The following is a 19,655-nucleotide window of genomic DNA, read 5'->3' on the forward strand; positions in this document are numbered from 1 at the left end:
CCCACGCATATAGCTAATCACACACTCGATATGATATTGTTACCACAAGTTCAACAAACAAATTTTACTGATCTTTCAGTTGTACCTGTTCCCTGGTCGGATCATCATTTTATAACATTTATGTTCAATTTTACTAATAGTTCTAACCTTTCCATACCCTCTAAAACTAAAACTATATCTTATAGAGATTACGATAACCTAGAAAATATAGATATAACTTCATTTCTTGACCCGGAAATATTAACAATACATTCAAATACCATTGAAACTCAGATGTCGGCATGGAACACATCTCTGATAAACCTCCTTGATAAATTTTCTCCTTTAACAATTAAACCACTCTCCTGTAATCATAACAACAATCCATGGTACAATCCAGAACTAAAATTAATTAAACAACAAGTGCGTTCCCTGGAAAGAAAATGGAGAAAGAATAAAACAACTGAGAATCTTCAAACATATAGAGACAAGGTTTCATATTATAAAACAAAGATTAATTCAGCAAAAAAACTTTTTTATTCTAAAAAAATCGAAAAAGCTAAAAACTCGTCGATGCTATATAAAATATTAAAATCAATGGACCCAAAAAACAATAAAACTAATTCCATACAAAATTCTACTTTAACAGCTCAAGAATTAGCAGACTCATTTACTCAAAAAATAAATAAAATCCGAAACGTATTCACTCATTCTACACCGCCTGTTTTAAATAACTTAGACTCTCCTTCCACATTAATTCCAACATCAAAATGTTCTAACTTCAAAGTTCCTTCTCTTCAAGAAATTCTATCCTTATTTCGGCAAATGAATTTAAAAAGTTCTCAATTCGATCTGATACCTCCATTCTATCTAAAAAAATATTTTTCACATTTCGGACCATTCATACTATCTCTTATTCAGAACAGTCTGCTTACATCTTCTGTCCCGTCACATTGGAAAATGGCTTCTATTACTCCTATCATTAAAGATCATAAAATTAGTATAAATGAAGTATCAAATTTTCGGCCGATCACTAATATACCATTTATAGCAAAATTAACAGAAAAGTTAATATTTAATCAACTGTCCGATTTCATAGAGAAAACAAATGCATTACATCCGAATCAAACTGGTTTTAGAAAATTTCATAACACAGAATACTCTTTAATAGGATTGACCACCAACATTCAATACTATTTAGATCACCACAGATCAGTTATTCTTTTCTCCCTTGACATTTTGGCTGCTTTTGATACCATTGATCACGATTTACTCTTAATTAGACTCGAGGAAAAAGGAATAAATGAACAAGTGCTACAATGGTTCAAATCTTACCTCTCAAATCGAACTTCTACAGTCAGATTTAACAATGAAAATTCGAATTCATTTACCACTTCTTTTGGTATACCTCAAGGTTCAATACTATCCCCCTTATTATTCAACATCTTTTTATCTCCGTTATTAGAAATTAGTCAGGCCTTAGGTTTTATACCATTCTCTTACGCTGATGACATACAACTTATTCACCCCTTGGATCCCGGAAATTATTCAGAAATCTTAGCTATAAATCAAAAATTGGAAAAAAATTCAAAATTGGTTGGATTCAAATAAACTTGCGTTAAATATTAATAAAACAAAATCCATTTTGTTTACTTGGAAAAAAGAAATAACACTTAGTAATCCTTTTTATCTTAAAAATATTCAAATTGAATTGGTTCCCTCAGTTAAAATCCTTGGAATAGTAATTGATGCGAATCTTTCATACCACGATCATATTTCTCTGATAGTTAAAACCTGTTTCTTCAAACTTCGTCAAATTAGATCAATCTCTAAATTCCTTACTACTTCATCCCTGAAAATATTAATCCATTCTTTTATAATATCAAAAATCGACTACTGTAACGCTTTATTTTTAAATATCACAAATAAGGAGAAAAGGAGATTACAGATTATTCAGAACATTGCCGTAAAATTAGTTTATAATGCAAAAAAGTATGACCATGTCTCACCTCTTTTGAAGGATGCACACTGGTTACCCATTGGGCATAGGATCATGTTTAAAATAATGTTTCTTATTTTTAAAACATTAGCTTTTAATGAACCGCAGTTCATATCTAAGTTATTAATTCCATACAAGCCAAAACGCTCGTTAAGATCATCGGAACAGAGTCTCCTTTCAGTACCATCTTTAAAGGTTATTGGAACCAGAAGACTAGATATTTTTACAGTTATGGGCCCTCAATGGTGGAATATGTTACCACAGTATATTAGATCTGAACCTGATTCTGTTAAATTCAAATCACTTTTAAAGACTTATTTATTTAAAGATGCCTATGATTTTTAACACAGCTTTTTTAATTCTTTTTTACATTGTGCTCTGGTTTTATAAATACCCTTCCTATTGTTCTTTCCTTTTTTTTTTAACATTACCCTATTATTGTAACTTTTTCCCCTCTCTCCCTAAACTCATGTATGTATCATTTGTATCTTGTATTTTTGAATTATCTTGTAAGTTTCTTATATTAAAATTGTAACATGTACATCGCCTAGAATTAATAATAGGCGATTCATCAAAAACTAAATAAACTTGAAACTTGAAACTTGAAACAAATTGGGGGGGGTATTGTTGGGAGACAGCAGACTCGAGAGAGACTTGGGTGTGCTGGTGGATGCATCACTGAAGCCATCTGCACAGTGCGCAGCAGCCTCGAAAAAAGCCAACAGGATGCTGGGCATCATAAAGAAGGGCATAACAACCAGAACACGGGAAGTCATCATGCCATTGTATCGAGCGATGGTACGTCCGCATCTGGAATACTGCGTCCAGTATTGGTCACCGCACCTCAAGAAGGACATGGCGGTACTTGAAAGAGTCCAAAGGAGAGCAACAAAAATGGTAAAAGGGCTGGAACACTGCTCATACGCCGAGAGGCTGGATAGGCTGGGGCTCTTCTCTCTGGAGAAAAGGAGACTAAGGGGAGATATGATAGAGACCTTCAAGATCATGAGGGGCATAGAGAGGGTGGATAGGGACAGATTCTTCAGACTGAAGGGGACAGCAAATACGAGGGGGCATTCTGAGAAACTGAAGGGAGACAGGTTCAAAACAAATGCAAGGAAGTTCTTTTTCACCCAAAGGGTAGTGGACACTTGGAATGCGCTTCCGGAGGAAGTGATCAGGCAGAGTACGGTACAGGGATTCAAGCAGGGATTGGATGGATTCCTGAGGGATAGAGGGATCGTGGGGTACTGAGTAAACCAACCTGGTCGTGCATGTGCAAGACCGGAGGGCTAGGACTTCGATAGGAGGGCAGAACTTAAATGGGAAACCAAGGTGACAGGGGAGCCCTTCTGATGATTTCCATAAGGCCTTGACCTGTTTTTGGCCACCGCGGGAGCGGACTGCTGGGCAGGATGGACCTGCGGTCTGACCCGGCAGAGGCACTGCTTATGTTCTTATGTTCTTATGCTTAAAATGGTATCCCAATACAGAGTATTGTTACTGTCCTTGCTGGATGTGGTGTGAATCTATGTCTGAGTGGTTTAAAATGGAGGATAGGCAGATGAATTCATCTGATTGAATCTTCTTTGAGTGGCTTAAAATGGTGTGATGAGCTTCTATTGTTCTTGCCGATTGGAGTAGTCCAGAGATGAATTTGGTGTGCTGACCTACATCCTGTTCCACTGATAGTAGAGTTCTGTTTAGCTCTGGTATCCACCCTGGCTGCCCATTTTCTTATCTGAATAGGTTTACTTAACACTTTCTAAAGATTGGTCTTCCTTTTTTTACTCCATTGAAGGGATGCATTTAACACTTTTCTGAAGGCAGTTGGCTCATTCCTTTCTTTTGTAATAGGTGCATCAACACAACACCTGGATAAGATGGCTGGAGGCAGGGCTGGCTCAGAAACTAAATCAGAAATTCACTTTTAAATCCATCAAATTAATATACTTTAACTTAAATTCAAATAGAAGTTCACTTTACTATAAATCCATAATTTAAATCTCATCCTTTCTTGGGTCAGGCAATAATTCCAGCAAACTTATATAATTTACCTCCAACAAAACCAAATATATCCTGCTACATATTTTAACTCCAAGCAGAATTATAAAATCATTTCATGCTACAAAGCAATTTTAAAGGATTTTGATGAATGAAATTGAGAAAGGTTTGAGTTAGTTATGTTTAAGAGCCTGCAAATGTTTATTGTTTCTAGGAAAAATGTGATTGTCCATTGTAATGCTGTAGTGTATGTGACGTCAGAAGAATGTATGAGGTGGTTTAAAAAGTTTGGTTAAAAAAAAGTAAGTTAAACAACGTAGTATCCATCAAGGGCTATAAACTTGTTCCAGCAAGTTGCCAGTTTTTTCATAGTTATTTTTCCTACGATATTGTAAAGTCATTGGTGGAGACTAGGTTGTTTAACATGCTTTTTCACCAGACTTTTCAAACCACCCTCGTATATTTAAGAAGGAAAATATATTGATAGCTTAGTGAACTGTGGGAATTGAATTATCCCTTATCTGATTCTGACAGATTTCATCAGAACTTTTCAGAACATGACTGAAGGTAATTTTATCTGTCCCAGCTGGTAGAAATTGGTTAATGAATATACAGTAAAACCAATGTTAGTCACTGTAATAGATTGTGAAAATTGACTGCGTTTTGACACCCCGTAAACATGCATGATTTTGCCAGCTGATGATTGATGTTTCTGACTATCCAAGAACTAAAAGAAATGAAAATATTTAACCTGAAAAAAATAAGAGAATCTTCTGAGAAACATTTCTGGGAAGGAGTCCTGTTGAGCTGATCAGATTCGCTCCAACAGAAATTTCTTAAAAAGAAAACCTTTTGTAGGACCAACTGACTATTTTGAAAAGACGCTTTACACAGCTACTAAATATGTTTTAATGTTAAGTATAGGTGCTTTTAATTTAAATACGAGAGGCTGCTGAAAAGTTCTCAGCCCATCCAAGATGAGAATGATGTGGAGCCATGGAACTTATACCCCACCCCCCCTCACCCACACACTTTTACAAAACCATGATAGCGTTTTTTAGCGCAGGCCGGCACGCTGAATGCACTGGGCTGATCCCTTCACTCATAGAGTTCCTATGAGCGTCAGGAGCAGCACAGAGCATTCAGCATGCCAGCCTGTGTTAAAAAACGCTACTGCAGTTTTGTAAAAGCGAGGGATAGTCATTCCATACTTTTCTTGTCACTTTTTGTTTTATTTCATAAAATTTAAAAGTGTCAAGAAAACTGTGGAATAACTTGTAATTTTTGTGTCTCCACATCATTCTCTTCTTGGTTGGGCTGAGAACTTTTCAGCGTCCCCTCATATTACAAAGTAAAATGAAAACAGATAGTTATATGAATGCACTGAGAAGTTCCTCTTGAGTGAGTCTAAGAAAAATTATGCAAGATTATCCTATAAAAGTTTTTTTTGTTGTTGTTGAGTTTTAAGGGCGGGGAGTAGGTTCCAGCAGTCAAAGGAGATGACCCAAAAAGATTCTGGGCCCCAACATTAAAGAAAGATAAAGAGATTCTAAAACAGTGTCCCACAAACTTTGTCAAGCCACAGCACACTAAACATAGTGGCTGCGGCTTGAGGCATTCCAAAAATGCACGGCATTGATGCGATGATGTCATGTCACAGATGCGCGAACGCCCTCCAGATGGGCCCTGAGCTGCCACTGGTGGGTGCCTGCAGGGAAGACGCGCAGAGAGAAAGAGAGGCACTAGCGCTGGCTCAATGAGAGGCACATCCTGTGGGCAGTCAGCCAGCGGCGGAGCCTTTCCTCCCCAGCATCTCATGGCACACCTTAAATTTCAGGAGGCACATTAGTGTGCCGCAGCACACAGTTTGTGATACTGCTCTAAAAATACACATGAAAAGAAAGAAAGGAACTAAAAAGGAATATTTTTTAAAAAAAATTTTATTACGTATTTATATAGTCCCTATTAAGGTTGTCTAAGCAGTTAGCAGTCTAAGCAGCTTACAAACAGGTACTCAAGCATTTTCCCTATCTGTCTCGGTGGGCTCACATTCTATCTAATGTACCTGGGGCAATGGAGGATTGAGTGATTTGCCCAGGGTCACAAGGAGCAATGCGGGATTTAAACCCCCCACAACCTCAGGGTGCTGAGGCTGTAGCTCTAACCACAGATGGAAATAAAGAAATAAATACCTGAATTCTGGGTTCCTGGATGACCACTGCACCTCAATAATAACAGTGCACAAAAAGAATTATTTTCTTAAAAGTTAGCTATAGCAATTTCATAGTAGAGTTGTTAGATATTAAAAAGGCGATTTTAGAATAGGATGTCTAAGTCCAACTTGGACATTTTCAAATTTGGAAGCATAGAAATGTCCATTTTTGAATATATATTTTTGAAAATCGCCTGTTTGGATGTATTGGCTGCCAAAACAACTAAATTGCCTGGACATCTAACTTTATTCGTCATTTTAGATGGAGGGGCATTATCAAAAGATACGTCTAAGTCCGTTTTGAGCCTAAGTCGCAAGTCACCCAAAGTTGGACACGGAAAAAGTCCATTTTTGAAAAATACATCCAAAATATATATATATACAGTGGTGCCTCGCACAGCGAACGCCTCGCACAGCGAACGCTGCGCACAACGAACTTTATGTCGTGATCCGTATAACGTACTTCATTTCACACAACGAAGTCGCCCGAGCTGCATACTTCCGGGGTTCCTGCGGGGTTGGATCGCAGCGGGGTTGGTCGAGCCGCGAGGGTAGTCTCCTTCTCCTTACCTGCCCTGTCGCAGCCGCACACAGCCGAACGGAAATCTTCCCGATGTCAGCGCTGACGTCGGAGGGAGGGCTTAAGCAAAGCCCTCCCTTCCTCCGACGTCAGCGCTGACATCAGGAAGACTTCCGGTCAACTGTGTGCGGCTGCGGCAGGGCAGGTAGGAAGAAGGCAATGGCGAACGAAAGAGGGGGGAGGGGGCGGTCCGCCCCGAAGAATGTGCACAGATGGTCAGGTCCCCCGATCGACCGACAACAGGCCCGGCCGACAAACCTCCCTGCCCTGTAGCCGCGAATCTAAATTACCTCTTACAGCAGCTTCAATAATCCAGCTGCTGTAAGAAGGTAATTTAGATTCGCGGCTACAGGACAGGGAGATTTGTCCGACCGGGCCTGTTCTGTTGTCGGTCGGGTGCAAAAGCGCCACAAAGGTGGAGGCAGGGAGGGAGGAAAGGTGGAGTGGAGAAAGCACATGTTGGAGCAGGGGATGAGAGGGAGGGAGAGAAGGGGAAATATTGGACAAGGGCAGAAGGGATGCTAAATCATAGGGTGACAGGCAGAGAGAACAACAGGAAAAAGAGTGGAAGCAATCTTGAACCCTGAGGGTGAGGGCAGAGAGAGGTGGTGAGATGATTGATCATGGGGAGAGGGACAAAAGGGAATAGAGATGGGATAGGAAGATAGTGGAAGTAAAAGGACAGGGAGATGTATGTTTTTAGATGTATCTAAATAAAAATAATAACAAAAAATTTATCTTTTTTATGTCATCTTAGCATATTTTATGCTGCAGAACGAATTATTTTTTTTTACATGTATTCCTATGGGAAAACGCGTTTCACATAACGAACGTTTCACATAACAAACTTGCTCCTGGAACCAATTAAGTTCGTTGTGTGAGGCACCACTGTATATATTTTGAAAATCGTCTAACTGTACGCCCAACCGTCTGATAATCCAGACTGCTAAGTCGTCTATTTTTATACCCCATTTTCGACCAAAAATTCATCCAAGTCAAAAATGCCTAGAAAAAGAGCTTATGGATGTGGGCAGGGTCAGCAAAGTGATGGACTGGACACCCAAATATTGCATCAGAGTAGTGGGGTACCTTACAGGGCACTGCTATGAACTTCACTAAAAGAATGCCACATACACATCTGACCACAACAACCTTATAGGTCATGGTGAGCCCCACCCAAAACACCTACTAGACCCACCTATCTACCACCCCAATAGCTCTTAGGGCTGCAGATGTCACTTTTATATATGGCAGTACATAAGGGTTTTTTTGGGGGGGGTTTGTGGGTGCACATGTTTCACCATGCATGCAGTGGTTAGAGTGGCTTATAGGCCTGGGTCCTCCTCTCCATGGTTCACTAGCCCACCCCCCCATACCATTTAAGCCACCTCGAGTTTATGTAATCAACAGATACCATATGAAACTTTATGAGTTGATGAAATTGTAGCCTCAAAGGTGAAAGAATATTCCAATAAATTTTGGTTTTGTAACCATTTAAAATCAAGGAGTGTTTTTATGGGCACCATGTACATAGGGAGGTAATTCTATATGTGGGTGCCTGAAAGGAATGCCTTGGTTTAAAGGTGTACCATTTTCAAACTGTTTCATGAAAATGATTTAGAAACTCTGTCTGATGTCCAATGTTTAAATAGTCCTTAAAATGGTCCTTAATTCTGTCTCCTTTACTCTATTCTGTCCAATATAATCGTTTCCATGATGGCTTTTTTTTGTCTGTGTGTTTTTTAAAAAAAGATGTTCCAGTGGATTTGATCGTCACCGGCAAGACTGGATAGACAGTGGATGCCCCGAAGAGGTATGAAAGTGCTTTACACAAATGGATACATAAAAATAGATTGTGATGCTGATTAAATTCTTAGGAATATCAAAGAAGGATCTCAAGGTCAAATATATTAGCAAAATGTTCTTGGGAACTGAAAAAAAAGCTGTGCAATGTTATCATTGTATGAATGCTGATGTGTTTTTGAAGTTAGAACTGTTAACATAAACTTAAAGGGAAACAGGGCATCAAAATGGCAGATGATGTGAGCAAGTGCAAAGTGATGCATGTGGGAAAGAGGAACCAGAACTATAGGTACATGATGCTGGGTTCTATGTTAGGAGTCACTGCCCAGGAAAAGGATCTAGGTGTCACTGTTGAGGATACATTGAAACCCTGTCCCTCAGCTCAATGTGTGGTGGCGGCTAAGAAAGCAAATAGAATGTTAGGAATTATCAGGAAAGGAATGGAAAACAAAGATGAAAATGTTGTAATGTCCTTGTATTGCTCTATAGTACAGCTGCATCTAGAATATTGTGTGGAACTCTGGTCGCTGTATCTCAAAAAAGATATGGTGAAATTCAAAAAGGTACAGAGAAGGGCGATGAAAATGATAAAAGGGATCGGTTGACTTCCCTCTGAAGAAAGGCTAAAGCAGCTAGTAGAAGATATTGCTCAGGGGTGGTTTGATAGAATTCTATAAAATACTGAGTGGAGTGGAAAGGATATATGTAACTCGCTTGTTTACTCTTTCCAAAAATACTAGGATTATGGAGCATGTGATGCAGCTTAGCACGGTTTTAAAAAGATTTGCACAATTTATTTATTTAAAATTTTTTAATCTCGCTTATATACGTGGAGGGGCATAATTAAAAAAAAAAGTTTAAGTCCCCTTTTGGCCTTTTGGGGGATTTGATAATAGTGTACAATATTTGCAAGGAGTACGCATGATTACTGTATTTTCGCGGATATAACGCGCACCCGTGTAAAACGCGCACACGGGTATAGCGCGCAGAAATCACGATGGTATGTACAAAAACTTTTGTATACCGCGCTCACGGGTATACCGCGCATGATGCCCGACGCTCCTTTCGCCCGCCCTGACTTTCCGTGCGCTGTCCCGACTCTCCGTTCACCCCCCCTGACTTCCGTGCACTGCCCTGACTTTCCGTGCGCTGTCCCGACTCTCCGTTCACCCCCCCTGACTTCCGTGCACTGCCCTGACTTTCCGTGCGCTGTCCCGACTCTCCATTCACCCCCCCTGACTTTCCGTGCACTGTCCCCCCTTGAAGTCCTGTCCCCCCTTGAAGGTCTGTCCCCATCCTGAAAGCCTGATGCCCCCCCCCCGACGTCCGATACATCCCCCCCCCCCGGCAGGACCACTCGCACCCCCACCCCGAAGGACCGCCGACTCCCCAACAATATCGGGCCAGGAGGGAGCCCAAACCCTCCTGGCCACGGCGACCCCCTAACCCCACCCCGCACTACATTACGGGCAGGAGGGATCCCAGGCCCTCCTGCCCTCGACGCAAACCCCCTCCCCCCAACGACCGCCCCCCCCCCAAGAACCTCCGCCCGTCCCCCAGCCGACCCGCGACCCCCCTGGCCGACCCCCACGACACCCCCACCCGCCTTCCCCGTACCTTTGTGTAGTTGGGCCAGAAGGGAGCCCAAACCCTCCTGGCCACGGCGACCCCCTAACCCCACCCCGCACTACATTACGGGCAGGAGGGATCCCAGGCCCTCCTGCCCTCGACGCAAACCCCCCTCCCCCCCCAACGACCGCCCCCCCAAGAACCTCCGACCGCCCCCCCAGCCGACCCGCGACCCCCCTGGCCGACCCCCATGACCCCCCCACCCCCCTTCCCCGTACCTTTGGTAGTTGGCCGGACAGACGGGAGCCAAACCCGCCTGTCCGGCAGGCAGCCAACGAAGGAATGAGGCCGGATTGGCCCATCCGTCCTAAAGCTCCGCCTACTGGTGGGGCCTAAGGCGCGTGGGCCAATCAGAATAGGCCCTGGAGCCTTAGGTCCCACCTGGGGGCGCGGCCTGAGGCACATGGGCCCAACCCGACCATGTGCCTCAGGCCGCGCCCCCAGGTGGGACCTAAGGCTCCAGGGCCTATTCTGATTGGCCCACGCGCCTTAGGCCCCACCAGTAGGCGGAGCTTTAGGACGGATGGGCCAATCCGACCTCATTCCTTCATTGGCTGCCTGCCGGACAGGCGGGTTTGGCTCCCGTCTGTCCGGCCAACTACCAAAGGTACGGGGAAGGGGTTGGGGGGGGTCGTGGGGGTCGGCCAGGGGGGTCGCGGGTCGGCTGGGGGGGGCGGTCGGAGGTTCTTGGGGGGGGCGGTCGTTGGGGGGGGAAGGGGGGTTTGCGTCGAGGGCAGGAGGGCCTGGGATCCCTCCTGCCCGTAATGTAGTGCGGGGTGGGGTTAGGGGGTCGCCGTGGCCAGGAGGGTTTGGGCTCCCTTCTGGCCCGATATTGTCGGGAAGTCGGCGGTCCTTCGGGGTGGGGGTGCGAGTGGTCCTGCCGGGGGGGGATGTATCGGACGTCGGGGAGTCGGCCGGGCAAGAGGGCTTGGGCTCCCTCTTGCTCCGATCGTGGATGCGGGTGCGGGTGGGAGCGCGTGCGAGCGGTCGTTCGGGGTGGGGGTGCGAGCGGTCCTGCTGGGGGGGTGAATCGGGCGTCGGGCGGGGTGGGAACTATGTTTAAAAACTTTTGTATACCGTGCTCAGGCATATAACGCGCGAGGGGTATGCGCGGTAGGTAAAAACGCGTATAACGCGCGCGTTATATCCGCGAAAATACGGTACTAGCAAATGATGAAACGCAAATTATGTTTTTTTTCTGTTCATTTTATTTATCAACACTATGCAATGACATGGGATATGTCATTGACATGTCCTATGTCATTAGAAATAAAGTTCATCTCTGTGAAAATCAGGACAGAAAGTGAGGCCCTGTGCAAAAAGCTTAATTGTTGAGTGATAAGACAGGCCATGACAGAAATATATTTATTCTAGTATTAAATTTTTTAAAAACCACATCTTGGAAAAAAACATAGGAGGCAGTAAGGCAGTAACAATCTGAAACTGATATGTAACTAATTCTCATTTTCTTATACAATGGGATTTGTACTTATTTGGTTAGCTTCTTAGTGGATAAAGAAGATAATTTAACCTCCCTCATTGATGTTTTGTTTATTTGTTTTTACCTAGACCATAGCATCAGAAACAGGTCAAAAAAATCAGTAAGTGGGAAATAAAACAAATCTAGTCTCAATCCAGGGGATTTGCAGTTCATTGTTTTCCATTTAGAGAGGGGTTTTTTTTAGACAGAGCTGTATTCAATTTCCTCTGTATTCACATCTCAAGGATCAGACTGGGCAGCCTAGTTATCAATTATTTTGAAAGGAGAATGGCGACGTGTGCATCAGTTTAAAGCAGGTTTGCTACATGGTTTAATAAAACTGCAATAAGGTTCTGCAGATTTCCAGGATCAGTTGCACAAAGCCAAGCAACTTCCCCTAGGCAAGAATCTACTGAGACCCCCATGTGCAGCAAATGTTCCATTCTAATTATGAAGATCTGAAGTTATTAAACTAAAGGCCTCTTCTATCAAACTGCGCTAGCTATGAGTGTCGGGAGCAGCATGGGCTCACCACGTTACAAGCTGAGAGCACAGTTTGATAGAAGAGGCCCCAAGGGTGGAATATAGTATTCTGTCAAGGTTTTTCAATACATGATCTTTAATGCATTTGTTGGCAAATCCATTAATTCCTATCTTACAATTCTTGATTTAAAGAGAATAGAACAGGTAACATACAATAATAGTCTAAAATGTTCTGGGCATGTAATAATAACCATTCTCTGACAATACAAAGCTTTATAGTTGAGCTATTTTTTGTTTTACTTTTTAAACAGCTCCCTTTTTCATCAATAATAACACAAGGTGAGTTATATTAAATTAAGAGAGGTTATTTTCCTGTTCATGGAGAGCTTACAACCTAAGGGCACCTTTTATTAAACCACAGTAGAGCTTGTTACAGTGGGCCGGCGAGGTAAATGCTCTGATTCTCATTCTATTCCTATGAGCTTTGGAGCACTTACTTTGCCGACCCGTGGTAAAAAGCTCTACTGCGGTGTGACAAAAGGGGGGCTAAGTTTGCATCTGAGCTAACGAAGGTTAAGTGGCCTTCCCAAGATCACGGGTATTGGCAATAATATTTAGGGAGGAATTCTTCAAAGGGCACTAACAGATTTAACGTGAGCTAACGATTAGCATGCACTTAATGCTAAGATGCCCACAGGAATATAATGGGCATCCTAGCATTTAGCACGTGCTAATCGTTAGCATGCACTAAATCAGTTTGTGGCCCTTGATGAATGCCCCCTTAATATCCTGGTTTTTCTCTTAGCTCACTCCTCTAACCATTAGGCTGCTCTGCTTCTCTAGAGAACAGTTGTAAATAATCTTATATGAACATCTAACCTTTTCAGGATGTTTTTGTCATACAAGTATGAACCAATAAGATTCAGTGTCTCTCAAGTAGCTTTATCACTTGCCAATAAGTTTGTCAGAAATAACATTCTGTAAAAAAAAAAAGAAATTGCTGCAAGGTGAGCATTATTCTGTATATATTGTATAGTATACAGCAGACACAAGTTTCTTATTTTATAGTTTTACTTGCATTTAATTTGTCCAGTTTCATGTGTGCTCTCTGCATTTTTATTAGCTCTATGCAAACTGTGGTTACTGAAAACCAATCTGGGGGATATTTCCCTACAGGCAAAAGAGCTGGCTTGTGAGAAGTCCACCGAGACCACCGAGACATTACCGCATACTACAGCACCCATACAGCCAACTACCACAAGATTCAGAGTTTTAACCACCACCCATGGAGTTAGAACATCACAGCTTCCAACCAGCCTACCAACAGAAGGTAGGTTGTTAGCAACACAGCTTTTTCTCTCATCCACCTCCCTCGAGAAACTGATGGAATTCAAAAAAGTGTGGGATGAAACAGAGGTTCGCCAATTAAAAGATATATGAGCAAACTTTTACAGTCCAAATCCAGCAAAGGAGATGGTTTGGCTAGGCTGGAGTGAACTTCAACAGCAACTCCACTACTTGGAACCTAAGGACAGTACCGGGTAGAATTCCAAGGTCTATGGCCCAGAAATAACAAAGGAAAAAAAAAAGACATTTTAATTTAATCATGGAATGTGTGGCACAGTGGTTAGAGCTACAGCCTCAGCACCCTGAGGTTGTGGGTTCAAATCCCACACTGCTTCTTGTGACCCTGGGCAAGTCACTTAACCCCCCATTGCCCCAGGTAATGGAAGGAAGAGATAATTTGAATTGTTGATCACCTCTTGCAAAAGAAAATCTATAAACATTCCAGGATAGAGGAAGGCGAGGAGTAAAAATACTATGTAAAATTTTAAAAACAACACAGGCACACTTAAATTGAACTCTAAAACAAACTGGGAGCCAATGAAGACTCTGAAGCAACGGCATCACGTGATCAAATTTACGTTTCCCCAAAATCAATTTTGCAGCAGTATTTTGAATTAATTGCAATCTGTAGAGGCAAGTTTTTGTAACACTAAGGTAAATAACATTGCAATAGTCGAGACGAGATAAAATAATTGACTGAACTAAGGCGGAAAAGTGACAATGATGAAAGAGATGTCTAACCTTCCTCAGCATATGTAGATTAAAAAAAACATTTCTTGACCACGGAGATAATTTGATCTTTTAAAGAGAGAAAGAAGTCAAGAAAAACTCCCATTCCCTTGGCAGAGAACTCAATCTGTAGAGATTATCCAGAAACTAAAACTACAGAAAGAGGAAGACAGTCCAATTTTGGGCCTAACCATAATAATTTGGTTTTTGGTGTATTAAGCCTCATCCGGATAAAAATATTTTAGTGGAAAAAAAACTTAAGAAGGGTTACTGGTAAATATCTCCACAGGCAATTCCAATAGGAGCCCATTTCACTCTTGTCTTCTTCAGGTAATCCAATATGCCTGCATCCAAAAAATGGATCCCACAAAGATTCAACGTACATAACATTAAAAGGGTGTTTTATTATAATGCAGTTAAGATAAACCAGAACTTACAGTTTTATTTTTGACCACTAAAACTTAACCGGTTAAGGCAATATTCAGCGCTTGACTGCTTAAGTTAAACTGATCAAAGATAGGATGCTGTTTATATGGCCCGATTTAACAGATTATCTGTTGTGGCCAGCCACTGAATATTGTTGCCTAACCATATAAATCCCCCAAGTTAGCTAGTTTCACGGTAGACACTAACTATGAATATTCAGCAGAGATACCCAGTTCAGTCTCATTGAGACTAGCCAAAAACAACCTCTGTAACTGGTCAGTGGACATTTCTGGCAGATGAAATAGCTTTGAAAATTTATAAATTCTAATCATGATATGTGAGTATCAGCCGACACAAAATGTGTACAATCAGGAGCACTAAGTCTAGAGAAGTAACGCACCCAATCACTAAACCCAAAGCCCATTTCCTTTTATCCACTTATTTATTGATATGAAATATGGACCTTCAGAAGTACATAAAAGGAAATGATTTATTTAGCAGAGCAATACAGATAAATAGCAAACAGCAGTAGAGAGAGTTTCTATGAAATCCAGTACTAATTCCTGTGTTTCCTAATAGAAGTATGGAGACCTAATAAGCAAGCATTGCACCCTTGATTCAATACATGCCTAACCTTGGGTAACAACCAACTAACTAATCCAGCTGCAAATGTAGTTACAGAAACCTGTTAACCTGTAGGTGTCAGCACAGTCTTGTCCTCTACAGTGGTAGCTAGAGGCAAGGTAAAAGAGATGGAACAGACTGGCTAAGTTCTTGCATGGTCTTATATATCTTTCAAGTTATGATCACTACTACTACTATTAATTATTTCTATAAGAGGGTAAGAGGGCTGGAACACTGCTCATACGCCGAGAGGCTGGATAGGCTGGGGCTCTTCTCTCTGGAGAAAAGGAGGCTCAGGGGAGATATGATAGAGACTTTCAAGATCATGAGGGGCATAGAGAAGGTGGATAGGGACAGATTCTTTAGACTGAAGGGGACAGCAAATACGAGGGGACATTCTGAGAAACTGAAGGGAGATAGGTTCAAAACAAATGCAAGGAAGTTTTTTTTCACCCAAAGGGTCGTGGACACTTGGAATGCGCTACCGGAGGAAGTGATCAGGCAGAATACGGTACAAGGATTCAAACAGGGATTGGATGGATTCCTGAGGGATAAAGGGATCGTGGGATACTGAGGGAGGAGCTGGGAGGTAACACAAGTATAGGAAGTAAATCAGGTAATGAGTATAAACTAACCTGGTCGTGCATGTGCAAGACCGGAGGGCTAGGACTTCGATAGGAAGGCAGGACTTAAATGGGAAACCAAGGTGGCAAGGGAGCCCCTTCTGATGATTCAGACAGGTCTTGACCTGTTTTGGGCCGCCGCGGGAGCGGACTGCTGGGCGGGATGGACCTGTGGTCTGACCCGGCGGAGGCACTGCTTATGTTCTTATGTTCTTATATAGCGCTACCAGACACACGCAACACTGTACAGAGTCATAAAGAGTAAGAAAACAGTCCCTGCTCGAAAGAGCTTACAATCTAAACAGGCAAGACAGACAAACAAGATGTCATGGATACATGATTGCTTCATGGCTTAGGATTGGCAGGTGCAATTGTTGGCAGTTTAGCCAGTTATGTAGATAAGCCAAAATAGAGTAGAATTTCCCTTTCTCAAGGTTGTTTTCAGGCTGCATAATAACTGACTCACTGAACATTCTATTCCTGGCTTAGGGTCCCCCTGCCTTTGGCTGATAAAAATGCAATGAACTGTAAGTCTTTGACATAGAGAAGCCATGTAAGGGCATTCCTTTGATTCAAGCTTGGTCAAATTAAGCTTTGTGGCACACATACCAAATTGTGACAGGGGCTATACTCCTCACAATACCAGTATGGGAATTAGGGAATCATATGATGAAATAAGTGTTGTATAATATGGTTTCATTTTAGACCAGTCAAATCTTGGGTTCAGTTTTGGCGCTGAAACTGGCCAGACATCGGTATTTGGCTTTAACCATTAATGTTGGTGCTTTGTTAGCTGAAACTAAAATTTACCCCTTCTTCTACGAAACAGCAATTAGCAGTTTCTAGTGCAGAGAGCCGCGCTGAATGGCCCGTGCTACTCCTGACGCTCATTGAGGTCCTAAGAGCGTCGGGAGCAGCACGGGACATTCAGTGCAGCTCCCGGCGCTAGAAACTGCTATCACAGTTTTGTAGAAGAGGGGGTTAGTTTTATGTCCCCATAGCACCCCCTTCCCAAAAACATAAATAGGCTGTGCTGTCAAAATGACTTGTACGACCTCATTTCCCCCCCAGTTAGAGGATGTAAACTGAAAAAACACCATGATCACCTTCTCTCACATCAGGCAGCATTATGGGGTAAAGATCTAGAACAATTGCTTTCTCCCACTACTTATGAGGAATTCAGGAAGCACCTAAAAACACATCTGTTCCTGAAGTATCTAGACTGCTGACCCGTACATCTCTTTCTCCTCAGTAACGGTTCTCTTGACCTATTAACCACTATCTTTCACCTCTTTTAAGTTCAATTAATTTGTATCCTTCTTTGAATTTTTTGTAAATCGCATAGAACTTCATGGTACGGCGGTATATAAACTGTTATTAGTAGTAGTAGTAGTAGTAGTAGTAGTAGTCTGACAAGCTGCTTCTGGAAGTTGTGGCAACCATGTTGACAATAGAAACAACATAAACAGGAGTGAGTGGAGATTGCCCAGGGGGGCTTACAGGTAGGTAGAGGAGAGGTCCTTGAGGATAGCTTTTCTTGTTTGGGAGTGGAGTAACCAGGCAGGGCTGGGCTGTAGCACTAGTTTGAGTAGCAGCTAGTTTGAGTTTTGGCTGAAACCAAGTGGCAAATTTTGACCGTAGATTTGGTTTTGGCCAGGCTGGTGACATTTAATATTAGATCTGGCAAATACTACTGCAGCCCAGCAAAAATATTTACAAGAAGGTACGGTTCTGCGTCAATCCCAGGCTCAGTCATAGCGCTGTGTAGTCATAGTGCTATGTCTTCTGTCTAGTGAGGTGCATGTACCAGACAGGTAATGCATTTAAATTCAGGCTGGGGTAAAAGATAGCTTTAACCTCTAAGAGACTGAACCAAAAGATATATCCTGAACCCACAAATTTAACATGGAGAGAATCTGATGAATCTGACTTCAATAATGCACAATGGTAAGAAATGACCAAGAGCTGTTTGTCCAGGATTTAGGGCTCCAGTTCTGATTTCTCTGACACTAGATAGGAAATCCGAATGACACTAATCTGCAATATCTCATGAGCCTAAAATTCATACTGTTGTTCCTGCTTATAGATTGGTGAGCAGCACATTATATTGCTAATCATTTTTAAAAAGTATGGATAAAAAAGTTGATCGTACCTGATCACATCTTCTCAATTACAATTCTGCTCAGTAATTATCCTGCATAATGCAGCATATTAAATATCTAAATACTAAAGGAACTCGTATGTATTTACTTACATAATAGATTCTGTGTCAAATACTGTGTTTTTTAATTTAAAAAATGAGGCCAATAGCTAATGGTGGAGTCACCGGATGCTTCAGTGACATAGGCCTATTCAGTTCTGTTTTCCATTGTTACATCTGTCATCTGGTGCTATCTGGTAACCCAAAAAACAATAAATAGTGGCTGAAGTGAATTATTCTGATTTTCTAACATTGTTTTTCTTTTCCAGATGACACAAAGATAGCTCTGCACCTTAAGGATAATGGAGGTAGGACGATATTTTTTTTTTCCTGCATAGAGATAATTAATGAGAGAGATGAACGCCATCAGTTTAAAACAGGATACTTACTGCTAGGCACCTTATGGGACTTTAGTTTTCACCCTCTTGGATGCCCTTTTACAAAGTTCCAGCAAAAGGTGGCCATAGCAGGCCCTTTCATGTTGGGTCTTTTCCGCATTCTAACGCTACTTTTTGCTGTGGTCAGAACAGTCCAGATTCTCTAAATGGCACCTAAATCAGCCAGTGCCTAGAAAAATGGCACCAGCCGCGTGTCAATCATGTTTAGGCACCGTTTACAGATTCATACTTAGCGGGACCTATGTAAAAATTTAGGCACTAGAAATGTAGGCGAGGGTTTTAAAGGCCTATATTACAGGTCCCTACGTTTTTGGAGAATCACGCTCAGAAGCACCTAAATCATGTTCTGCCCATAAAAACCCACTTAGGTGTTAGAATCAGGTAGATGCCTATCACCCAATTAATTTTTTTTTTTTCAATTATTTTCATTTCAATCATAAAGAGCATCCACAACATAATCAACCCCCTCCAAGAGGAACTAGGGGTAAGCATTGCTGTCCAGATCTGGTTTAGCCAAGAGTAGAATGCCCAGGCAATATAAGATGCTGCCGCTACTGCTTTCGGCCCTAGCCCAGCAGCCTCAAATTGTCTTTTGATTACAAAGTCTATCCTGCGGTTCTGTGTGTCCTTGAGGACTACTCCCCCTTCACTAGTCATTCTAGTGAAGTTCGCTTCATAATCTGCGCCGGCCGGCCCTAGTCACTCTAGTGAAGTTCGCTTCATAACCTGCACCATCAGTGAATCCACTGTAGATATGGCAAACCGCTGCTGGAACTCAGCATCCATCAGGTAGAACTTACCCATGGACTTAGCTACTTCTACTGGCCTCTCAGAAACATTCCACTGATCTGTTAACATCTTGGTGATCTCAGAATGCGAGGGAAAACAGGCATTCTTTTCCTTGGTGCTGCTCATGAGTGAGCACTGTGTTGTGGGAGCTTGAGGTAGACTGTTAAGGGGATTTTGCCAATTAAGTCCCCCTTTTCTCAAGCCGCATTAGGGTTTGTTTGTTCTTATCACCAGCCGCTGCAGTAAAAGCTCCAATGCTCATAAAAACGCTAACGCGGCTTGAGAAAAGGAGGCATAAGTGTGTTGCGGCACACCTGAAATTTCAGGAACCACACTGATGTGCCATGGCA

General features: G+C 42.2%; 1 protein-coding gene across 5 annotated transcripts in view; it reads left to right on the top strand.

Moving 5' to 3' along the window:
* PLXDC2 (plexin domain containing 2) overlaps positions 1-19,655 on the top strand; it is a 600,976-nt gene that overhangs the window by 561,371 nt on the left and 19,950 nt on the right. For all 5 annotated transcript variants that reach the window (XM_033931311.1, XM_033931312.1, XM_033931308.1 and 2 more), the window contains 3 exons: positions 8,527-8,587; positions 13,346-13,499; positions 18,388-18,426. In XM_033931311.1, the coding sequence (XP_033787202.1) occupies positions 8,527-8,587; positions 13,346-13,499; positions 18,388-18,426 (254 nt within the window). The remainder of the gene's footprint in view (positions 1-8,526; positions 8,588-13,345; positions 13,500-18,387; positions 18,427-19,655) is intronic.

This window comes from Geotrypetes seraphini, chromosome 2 (genome assembly GCF_902459505.1).
Source record: "Geotrypetes seraphini chromosome 2, aGeoSer1.1, whole genome shotgun sequence".
Lineage (NCBI taxonomy): Eukaryota > Metazoa > Chordata > Amphibia > Gymnophiona > Dermophiidae > Geotrypetes > Geotrypetes seraphini.